General features: G+C 39.7%; 1 protein-coding gene across 1 annotated transcript in view; it reads right to left on the minus strand.

The window, feature by feature from the left end:
- The window catches only part of CHST9 (carbohydrate sulfotransferase 9), a 291,401-nt gene that overhangs the window by 149,928 nt on the left and 129,372 nt on the right, over nucleotides 1–12,101 (minus strand). The window contains exon 3 of the mRNA XM_006068136.4: nucleotides 4,759–4,797. Coding sequence (XP_006068198.1) covers nucleotides 4,759–4,797 — 39 coding nt within the window. The remainder of the gene's footprint in view (nucleotides 1–4,758; nucleotides 4,798–12,101) is intronic.

Genomic DNA, 12,101 nt, shown 5'->3' on the forward strand with positions numbered 1-12,101 from the left:
AAAACTCAGCAGTGGCCACAGGAGTGGAAAAGGTCAGTGTTCATTCCAATCCCAAAGAAAGGCAATGACAAAGAATGTTTAAACTACTGCACAATTGCACTCATCTCACACTCCAGCAATGTAATGCTCAAAATTCTCCAAGCCAGGTTTTAGCAGTATGTGAACTGTGAAGTTCCAGATGTTCTAGCTCGATTTAGAAAAGGCAGAGGAACCAAAGATTAAAGTGGCAACATCCATCGGATCATCGAAAAAGCAAGAGAGTTCCAGAAAAACATCTACTTTTGCTTTATTGACTAGACCAAAGCCTTTAACTGTGTGGATCACAACAAACTGTGGGAAATTCTTCAAGAGATGGGAATACTAGACCACCTTACCTGTTCCTGAGAAATCTTTATGCAGGTCAAGAAGCAACAGTTAGAACTGGATATGGAACAACAGACTGGTTCCAAATCGGAAAAGGATTATGTCAAGGCTGTATGGTAAAGAATCGAGCTGCCAATGTAGGAGACATGGGTTTGATCCTTGGGTTGAGAAGACACACTGGAGAAGGAAATGGCACCCTCTCAAGTATTCTTGCCTGGGAAATTTCATAGACAGAGAAGCCTGGTGACTACAGTCCACGAGGTCACAAAGAATCAGACACAACTCAGCAACTTAAGAACACCACCATCTTAAATGAAAAGAATGCAAAGTCATTTTGAAACATTCATTATCATCCCTACTGATAACTCCATTCTCTGGTCCATTAGGACTATTCTTTACTTCATACTTAGCTGAATTTGAAAGTGTTCTCCTTTTTGGAAAAACTGGAATAATATCTGTTTAACAGATGGTGTCTCTTGATAGTCTAGCTTAGTAAGCCTTGTAATACCTCTTTTTCTAAATAATAATTTATGAAGCATTTTTCTCTGCAAGAATTCTTCCTTGTGTTTTTGTTGTTGTCTTCTAAACAACAAGAATTCCTAACCTCAAAAGGGATTTTTTTTTTTCTCCTAAGAGAAAAGTAACTTCACACTCCATAGAGTTTTTATGTAGAAATCTATGGAATATAGCTGGTTATTTTTTCCTATTTTTTTGGTCAGGACAAATAGATAATTGTTGATGCTGGGAACTTGCCTCCTGGCATTTTTCTATTTACCATTTCACCTCCATATATTTTTAATATTCTTTACCAACCCAAACTGCCAAATTTAGCTTTGATGTTGCTGGCCACATTTTATGAATTTGACATGGGTTTCCAAATTCAATGTCAAGATGCATATGCTTTGAATTATCTTTTGAAAATGGCTAAGCTTACCATAGCTTTTGAAAAATGGTATCAGGTTATCCATACTCTCTTGTGACTCATTCCTGGCTTATCAAAAAGAGCATCATACTTGAAACTACAGCCAGGGTTGCAATCAGGATACAAACAAGTTTCTCCCACAAGAAGCTAAATGGACTATAGAATAATTTTATTTCACTGTCTTTACTAAACAACTCAGTCTAAACTAACAAACTTTGGAACATGATTCATTCAGTTACATAATGAAATACGAGCCATTTAAGAATTTTTTTAGTGTTGATCCATATGCAGATTGTAGAGCTATTTTAATAAAGAACTGACGGTAAGTAGAATCAGACACAAAATTGAGAACCTTAGGACTGATCCAACCAACTTTTCAGGAATTTCTTATCAACATCTCTTGCATACAACAGAAATTAATACTGCATCATAAAGTAATTATACTCCAGTAATAAAATTTTTAAAAAACTACTATAAAAAAAAAATCCCTTGCAGGTGATGGCCCAACTTCTGTAAAGTGTTACTCACATAAGTTTATTCTTCCCAGTCCTGGAGAAGTTTCCTTGTTAGGAAGTTATTTCTTTTTTTGAGTAAAAACACACCTCTGTAACTTTCATCTTAGTGCAAGATTCTTAAAGCAAATTCTTAAACAAAGAATTAACCAACCCTACTCACTCAGTAGGGCTTCCCTGGTGGCTTAGTGGTGAAGAATCCAGCTGCGGTGCAGGAGACCACCCTCAATGCATGTGACACAGACTGGATCCCTGGGTCAGGAAGATCCCCTGGAGGAGGAAATGGCAACCCACTCCAGTATTCTTGCCTGCAGAATCCCATGGACGGAGGAGCCTGGTGGGCTACAGTCCATGGGGTCACAAAGAGTAGGACACGATTGAGCGACTTCACTTTGACTTTCTTTCTTTCTTGCCTTGGAAACCCCACCAATAGAGGAGTCTGGTGAGCTACAGTCCAAGGGGTTGAAGAGTCAGACAACTTAGTGACTTAACCACTACCATTACCAGTCACTCAAAAACTGAGGGTCCTGGAACTCCCTATTTTTCTCTACCATATTTATTCTTCTAAATTCTTTCTCCCACAGCTGGGAGATGGACCCACTATAAGCAAAAGGCTGCTGGGTTGTGCTTAGCTGCTCAGTCATGTCCAACTCTTTGTGATCCCATGGACTATAGCCCACCAGGCTCCTCCGTCCATGGAATTCTCCAGACAAGAATACTGGAGTGGGTTGCCAAGGATCCCCTCCAGGGGATCTTCCCAACCCAGGGATTGAACCCAAGTCTCCCACATTGCAGGCAGATTCTTTACCATCTGAGCCACCAGGGAAGCCCCAAGCAAAAGGGTGTATTGTCTAATTCAGCAGGCAGGACACAGAATCTGAGCAGAATGAAAGATAATGAATACAAAGAAATCCAGGCAGGAAGTAAGAAGCAGGGGTGCCTATGATGTTATTGGTATCTCAGGCACATGCTTTACAAAGATGCAGACATTCAGACAAGAACCACAAACTGAACATGGTTATACTTATGGCCACACTGGCAATGGTTATGTCTCAGTTTTGAAAACTCAGACTGTCTTTACGAATGCAGATTTCCTGAGGGCAGGATTTGTGTTCTTTGAAACGATGAGGAGCCAAAAAATTTTCCCCAATAATTTGAGCTCTGTGTGTCAGTTATCCTTGACTTCACTTTCTCATAGAAAGTTTCTTCCGTTTTCTCAAAGAAATAGAACATACTGACAAGCTGCAGATCAGTTGAGGCAAGTTAGCTCCGTTAATGAAGGGAGCTTTCTCAGAACCCTGGTGATCAGTGTTTGCCTTAAAAAGACTGTCTAATTGTTGAAAAATATTTTACTAAGCAAGAAACCTAACACTTTGTTGAAATGATTGCACTTTGATTTGAAAAGAAAGCTTAGGAGGGTGGGACTCTGGGAAGAATAAGGAATGAAGAAATCTGAGTTCTTCTCTTGTCTCTGTTGCTAGTCCCTTCTGTCACCTTGGTCACGCAGCATATTAGAATCCACAAGCATGGAGGGGACTTAAAGAGGCATTTGGTTTAACACTTTGCCCAGTTTAGCTTTCATCTCAACAATAAAGTTTCTTTACGCCCATACCTACAGGATCATAGCAATAGCGGTTCAGAACCAGTATAAACAATTTTCCCCCAAGGAGCAATAATGGAGGTGATCACATCTGTGAGGACACCAGACACTTTCTTGACTTCACTTTTTTTTTTTTTTTTTTTTGGCATTTATGATAAGGTTTTAAAAGAGCCACAGGGAGAAGGCAAACAATAACATTTAAAAGGGAAATCGTGTCTGAGATGAATCCTAACAATGGGAAGGAGAAAAGAGACAGGGGCTTAGACTACTTTAACAATTTTTGGTTTTGGATTAACACAAATTTTGGCTTTCTGTTGACTGCATTGTTTGCAAACATTAACACATCATTACCAGATCAGAAAAAAAAAAAAAAAAGGAAGTTGAAAGAAGACAGTATTTGGGAGTAACATGTTGGTGAAAATTTAGCAAGGGAGGTGGGAATTCCCTGGTGGTCCAGTGCTTAGGACTCCATGCTTCCACTGAAGCGTGCAAGGGGTCGATTTCTGGTCAAGGAACTAAGATCCCACATGTGGCAAGATGTGGCCAAAAAACAAATAATAAAAATAAAAAACACTCAGTTAAAAAAATAAAATAACGGTTAAAAAATCTTAGGATGGGTGGTGGGCATGGGTACATATGCCAAATTAGAATTCTCTGTGAATACTGACAATTTTAGGGCACTGGGAACTGGAAAATTGCCCTTATGCAAATATTTACTTGGCAAATGAAACTTTATCTTACCATACATGACTTTAAGCCAAAAGCCTAGTGATGAAAATATGGAAATGTCAAAATGTATTTCTGTATCAGATAGCAAATATTGGCCCCTACTGTGTGCAATGGCACTGTGCCAAAGCACCATTCACTTCTGCATATATATTAGGATTTAGAAGTGGAGAAATCTTAAAATTCCTCCAAAATGTAAAGACTCTTCTTGCTTAAGTAATTGACACCACCCTGAAAAACATCAACTACATAAATGACTTCAAGAAAAATAATTAAGGTTCACAGATATTTAGGGAAAAGAAACAGTTGTCAACAACTACAACCTTCACATTTTGAAGTTGGTGGTTGCAACACTTACTTTTTAAATAGGTAATCATGGAAAAATTGAATAACATGCCATCTCATTTTCATCTGAATAGAAAGGTGGGATGAAAAGGACATGACTTATGTGAAAGTGAAAAAGCAAAATGTGTTCATTTATTTTCATTAATTCAAAGTCAATCAAGTCTAGATTTATAAACTACTGCATTTTTAAGGTGAGTTTTTGAATACTATAATGCAAATCGGTTGTGTTTTTTTTCAAGGTGGAAGTAAAAACATGACATAAAGCTGAGGCCAATTAGTCAGCATCTTACCTGAAGTCACTCTTTGTTCTCTTCTCTTCTCTACTCTCCCTGCAATAAAAAGTGGTGGATCAGTTGCAATATGCAGCCGTGAGAAAATGATGTAACTAAGACAGAAGCCCAGTTTATCGAAATTTCCAGACACAGTTCAGCCATGTTCAACATTTTTCCCGAGATGACTGGGCACAGAGGAAAGGGCTGAACAATATTTTCAAATCAATTTACAAAAGTCAAAAATTAATGAATATGCATTAAATATGCTGCTGGGTTTAAAAAAATCTTGTTAGAGCCATTTACTCAACAGTAAAATTAAGAGTGCAAACCCCACCCATAGGACAAATCCCCATGTTCCATGTGGGGGTAAACATGTAACTAAGATAAGACCGTGCACTCTTATGACCTACTTGGGAAGATAAAGGACAGAAAATACGACATGAAACAAGATGCACCCTCAAAGGGCATGTGCGTGTGTGCGTGTGTGCTCAGTCATGTCTGACTCTCTGCAATGCTGTGGACTGTAGCCCACCAGGCTTCTCTGTCCATGGTATAAATGTTTAAAATATTAGAGGGTGAAATGATTAGTTTTAAGAAATAAAGGGGTGCCCATGAAGTTATGGAGAAAACTTAACTTAAAAATCAAATATGGAGTATTTGATTTGAACCTTGAAGACATATGTAATTTAGGGAATTTTAAATAAGGAAAGGATTAATTCTTGACCAAAGAAATAGTATAGATTCTGTGCATGCATACATACATGCTACATCACTTCAGTTGTGTTTGACTCTGACCTTATGCACTGTAGTCAGCTGGGTTCCTCTGTCCCTGGGATTCTCCAGGCAAGAATACTGGAATGGGTTGCCATGCCTTCCTCCAGGGGGCCTTCCCAACCCAGGCACTGAACATGCGTTTCTTACATCTCCTACACTGGCAAAGTGAAAGTGAAGTTGCTCAGTCGTGTCTGACTCTTTGTGACCCTATGGACTGTAGCCCACCAGGTTCCTCCGTCCATGGGATTTTTCCCATGATATTTTCTAGATATTTTCTAGATTTTTCCCATGATATTTTCTAGAATACTAGAGTAGGTTGCCATTTCCTTCTCCAGGGGATCTTCCTGACCCAGGGATCAAAACAGGGTCTCCTGTATTGCAGGCGGACTCTTTACTGTCTGAAATCCCATTGACAGGCAAGTCCTTTACCACAAGCGCCACCTGGGAAGACCTATGGGTTTGTAGGACAGGGCTACTTGAGCAAGAAGGGTCACCTTTAGGACTTGCCTTAAGAACTCAAATGAACAGAGTTTTGCATAGGAGGAGGGCTATCTGAGAAGTTGGGCAAGAGGTTGAGTATGTCAGTGGGAGCAAAGAGGAGGGAAGTGATGGGTGCAGAGAGGAGACATCAGGAAGGCAGAGCTCACAGGGCCCAGGGGTTTACAAACTGTAAGTGCAAGGGAAAAGGAAAGGTCAAAATGAATGGCTATCTAGGTGTCTCTGGGTGTGGTGATGCAATTCAGGGAAATGGTAAACATGATGGGGACATGGGAATGATGAGTTCAGTTTTAGGCTTAATGAGTTTGAAGTGCTACAGGGACTTGGAGCTTGGGAGGGTGATTGGAATTGAAATTACAGATGTAGAAAATGGCCATCTTAAGAAGGTGGCTGGAGCTGAAAGGGGAAATAGAAACATATAGGCAGATAGAACAGGGAAAGGTCCCAGACTGAAGACAGGGACCAAGAAAGCAAAAAACACGATTTGTGTTTTGTGATGGAGGATGAGGAGAAGACAGAGGAAGCAGAGCTCCACGAGACCAACCGAACAGAGTCAGGTACCACAAATAAAGTTTTAGGAAGTATGGAGTGGGGCTACCAACAGCATCCGAAGCGGCTGAGTTCATGAGGTTGTTGCTAGACTGTGAGAGAGAAGTTTTAGCAGAGAGGGTGGGGAACACGAGAGGCCTTGAAGGTCTACAGAGTACTGGGTGATGAGGAAGATGAGGCCGAGGAGGAAATGACTTGTCCATGATACCTGCCAAACATGAGTGAGATGGGGCGATAGTTTGAGCAGGAGTTAAGTCAGGTTTCTGGGATACCTTAGCATGTATATGAGCTTAGATCAGAAGGTTGGCACCAGGGCAATGGTGTGTGTAAACGCCCCTGTTGAGGTGAGAGCCTTGATTCTATGATGGGTAAGTAAAGGCTACCCTTCTAGCCATCACTTTCTTGTTAGTTATTAACTTTTCACAGATGGAGCTGGTTACTGAGAAGTTATGGAAGCTGCATGTAAACTTCCCACTTTAAATTATAAGGTGGAAAACATATAAGCCTTCCCTTGTGTAGCTGTCCAAAGGGGAGAATTTATTTAACTGGCATCCTGATTAATTTCATGTTCTACTCATTTGAGTGATTTTCAGAAGACTTGTTTGATGCAATTTGTTTCAATGATTCAAATAGATAAATGGCATGAATAGCACATTTAAAGGTTTCATTCATTACCAAGTATGATGGGGTATCTCCTCATTCAAGATTTTTATTGGGCAAGCCACTATGTACTTTTGATCATGAATTTTTGTATACTAGGGGCCTCAAACATTTTCATGAATTTTTACAAAATGTTATTCAAGTCCTGAATTATTAAAAAAAATAATTTTAAAAAAGACATTAAAAACCATTCTCTTTGGAGAGTCTTTAACTTGTATGAGTCATAAATCCTGACAGCGCACAATGAATGTACTGAAGGTAAATAATGGGTTATGGTAGACAGTCTCGAAGGTGATCCCTATGATCTTCTTCAGGCATTGGAATCCCTGTGTTGTCTGCTCCCACACTGAATCAGATTGACTTGTATAACCAATAGGATTTTGTATAAATAATGTGATTTCCAAGGCTGGGCCTCAAAAAACATTATGGCTTCTGTTTTGTTCTCTCTCAGATTACTTCCTTGGAGAGAAACCAGATAATATGTTAAGAAGACACTCTTCCTAAGGAGAGACCCATGCTGCAAAAAACTGAGGCCTCCTGTCAATATTACTGAGACCTCCTGTCAATAGCCAATGAGGAACCGAGAACTCCAGAACAGCCAATGTGCAATTGAGGCCTCTAGCTAATAGCCAATGAAGAAGTAAGGCCTCCGGAATGGCCAATGAGCAACTGAGGCTTCCAGTTAGCAGCCACTGAGAAAGTGAGGCCTCCTGTCAGCAGTCTTTATCAACTTGCCAGGCTAATGAGCAGCCCCTTCTGCAGCCCAGCCCCAGTCAAACCTTCACATGGTTGCAGCTTAGGAAACTTTGACTGTAACTTCATGGGAGACCCTGACCCAGAACCACCCAATCAGCCACTCCAGAGTTCCCCACAGAAACTGTGACATGAAAAATGTCTGCTGCTGTTCTCAACTGCTAAGTTTTGGGTAAATTGTCATACAGTAATACACAACTAATACTATGGGATAATTTTATTATGAAAGTTTGGGTTAATTTATCATTTAATAGAATATGCATGTGTGTGTGTTAGTCACTCCATTGTGTCTGAATCTTTGTGACCCCATGGACTGTAGTCCACCAGGCTCCTCTCCATGGAATTCTCCAGGCAAGAATATTGGAGTGGGTTGCCATTTCCTTTTCCAGGGGATCTTTCTGACCCAGGAATTGAACCTGGGTCTCCTGCATTGCAGGCAGACCCTTTACCAACTGAGCCATAGGGAATATGCATTAAAGGATGTTAATTTTTGCAGATCGATCAGTCTCCCTGCCTTTCTCATCTGTAAGGTAGAGATCAGAGCCTGCTTATCTGGAATGTTGTGAGGATGAACTAATTTCATATGCAGAGCCAGCAGGAAATGGAGGATACATACAAAATACTGGCATTCAAGTTTTCAGAAGGAAGGCTGGAAGGCATTGTTGATAACAATTTTTCACTGAGATGTCAAACAGTTCTCTGCCCTTATGTCATATGAAAGGGCTCTGTAAACTGTGGCATTCTATATAAATGTTATGTATTAGTTTTATTATGGTATTAGTTCTGGTATAGGAAACAGATTTCTGTTCTTAGTTACATATACACTAAACTTCAAGTTAGAACAATAAACACTGGATAAATAAGACAATCTTATATTTATCAAGAGACACAGAGATTACACCACTTAAAACTGTAGATAACCCTCTAGGTTTCTTTTTAAGTCTCTTTATCTTGCTGTGTATGGGTGACTGTATCTCTCAGTGTTCACCATCACTGGGAAGAGATGATGCCGAGACCTATGTCTTTAGCTCCAAAATCCAGCTAGGTGTTAGGTCCACTGGAAATATCTATATCTGCATTTTCTACTTCACAAAAGTCCTTAAGTCAAATCATTATATTCCCCTCCAAAACTGCTTATCTTTAGTGTTATCCTGCTCAGGCAATCGGACATAAAACCTAAGACTCATCAGCTCCTGCCATTCACTCACCCTCAGACCATTCTGTTCTCTCTACAGGGCCTATCAGAGCTGACCTCTCCTTTCTCACTGCCACTGACCTGGTTCATAAACTTGATAATTCTTCCTGGGGTTATTTTCTATAGGCTCCCAACTGATTTCATCAGTTTTATGGATGGTTTTTCCATCCCTGTGGTCTGATCCCTGTTAAAATACACATTCCCTCATATGAAACTGATGACCCTGGAAGACTTGGTCATGACCTACCTTCTGCTACAAGCCCTGAAACATCGTACAGAATACTGACCAATTATACCAGGAACTGGACCCCCCCCTCCAACTCCCTGTGCGTGACGTTTCTACTTCCTGGAATATCCTATAATGTCCTTCCTGCCCATCAGAACTCTATTCATCCTTCAGAGCTTAGCTCAGATGAAGGCCCTTCTGTGATGTCTCTGGCTTTGTGTCACTCCCCCCAACTTCCCATTCCCTGCAGAATTAATCGCCCTTCTTTCTATGCTCCTTTAGCCTTTGGCTTCCCTCATAGCTCAGTTGGTAAACAAACAGCCTGCAATGCAGGAGACCCTGGTTCGATCCCTGGTTGGGAAGATCCCCTGGAGAAGGGAAAGGCTACCCACTCCGGTAATTGGGCCTGGAAAATCCCATGGACTGTATGGTCCACGGGTTGCAAAGAGTTGGACACGACTGAGCAACTTTCACTTTAGCCTTTTATTTGTTCCTTTGCTACAGCACTAACTCCAGTCAGTGTTTGGTTGATAATCAGTTGCGTGTTTATTTCCCAACTTGACTGTGTTTTCCTTTAGGATAAGAGGTGTATCCTGTGCCTCTCTCTGTCTCCTCATGCCTCACAGTGCCTGGAGCACAGATGCTTGGGATTGAGTGGACATAGAGTTGTGTAATATCCCAACCCTCCTTAAATGCTAAAGAACACTAAATCAATTTTAGTGCTGCTAACATTGAGTGCAAGTACAACCAAGAACAGAGCTTTTACCGGGTATCTACATTACAACTGACAACCTAGAAAACTATTACATTAGAAAAGTGGGTGATAAATTAACAGAGGCTTTCAGAATAATGAACATGCATTTTGCCCTAATTGTGCTTTATTGTACAGAGATTCTACTTGAAGAACAAAACATTAAAGTATGGTGCACACCTTACTTCTCTCTAAAGCTGGATATAAGACTTCACCTGTGAGGAACCAAAATGGACGGTAATTTCATAAAAATAGAATTTGAAGGGTCTAACTTTTTTATGAGAGAATGTATTTAGCTGAACATTAAAATGGCACATCTCATGATGATTTATTTATATAAACGGAGTCGATATTTTTAAAAGCTGTTTTAGACTTGGGGTTGATATGGTTTTAGGGAGTAACATTAAGTATATACCCACTTGTAGCACATTTCAGTACTTTATTACAGAAGTAGTTCCTTAATTGAAGTAATGGTTTCTGGTCTTTTCAAACAACAGGCACATAAATGCCTAGTCAGTAATGACTCATCAATAACAAGCAGGGCATTTGTATCACAACTCAGAATCTTATGTCACTTCTAATGAAAAGAAAATGTTGTGCATGCATACATAGGTATTTATGTGTATGCATATATACAAATAGTGGGTATACATGTATATATATGTACACAAATGCACATACATATGCAATGTATGTCAGTATGTACACATACATATAAGGCATTACATATATGTATCTGTGACACGTCTTGTAATTTTACAACCAGACATAGTCTAATCTCCAAAATACGCTCTTTCTTCTACCTGCTTCCATCGGTGTGTAATAAAGTCTGTCATAGAATCTTATCAAGCTTCCCTTACTGCACACCAATTTCTCAGGCGCCAATTCTAAGTGTGTGTTCACTCGCAGGCATTTTATCTGCCCTGCTCTGAGAGGTATTATTAATCACATCCTGTTGCTAGGATACCTGAGAATGTTCATTTATGTCCGATGTTTCTTTGGCAAAATGCACCATGAAGGAGGCATAGAATCATGACAAGGAAAATTACTGTGCACATGCTACTCATTAAAAAAAAAAAAAAAGCAGAAAGGGCAGGGAGAGTAGCATAGCTACCAGATAATACAATGTGAACTCTTACGAATTCTTTTTTAATACCATTTTGTTTCACTTAGCTTTTAATGGAAAAATGCTGGCAATATTTCTAGATAATGAGAATCTGTAGTACTTCTTTACTTCTTAGGAAAAGTGGAAGGAGCTAGGGTTTTAATTTTGTTTACTTTAGAGAAGGGGCTTTAAGATTCACTGGCTTTGGATGCCTTCATGAGAGATGGGGTTACTAGGTTACGGTGCTAGTTGATTTGCAGAGATAACCTAAACCCCAGGTCACCACTATCGGCATGTTTAGCTATCTTAATGAAAGACTTATGAGAAAAGTAGTCTACAGAATATGCATTTGGGTAATGGGAGAAAAAATACCTTTATCAATATCTCTAAAAAAATTACTGTTGTTTTGGATATTAGTATTCCAAAAATTCTGGCTTATCTTTGGAACATGAATATATAAAATTCACCTAAATGCAAGATTTTCTTAGTCAATCTCTTCCTAGAGGAAACGGCATGATGTAGTGAAATAAATGCTGACTTTGGTGTTAGATGGATTGACTTCTTATCTTAACCACTGGTACCTATGGCTATGTTAACCCTGGGAACAAATCATAGAGGATTTCCCCAAAATTTGTTTTTTTCTGTTTCCTCCTCCTTTTTCAGTATGGTGTGTGTGTGTGTACAAGATGTGTGTATGCACACACACACACACACACACACACACACACACTGTACTGGAAAAAGGAGGAGATATATGTGTATATATATATATATACACACTATCTGTTTATCGATATACTATCTATTTCTACCTACCTACCTCTTATATTTCAACTGAAAGCAGAAACAA

Source organism: Bubalus bubalis, chromosome 22, assembly GCF_019923935.1.
Source record: "Bubalus bubalis isolate 160015118507 breed Murrah chromosome 22, NDDB_SH_1, whole genome shotgun sequence".
Taxonomy (NCBI): domain Eukaryota; kingdom Metazoa; phylum Chordata; class Mammalia; order Artiodactyla; family Bovidae; genus Bubalus; species Bubalus bubalis.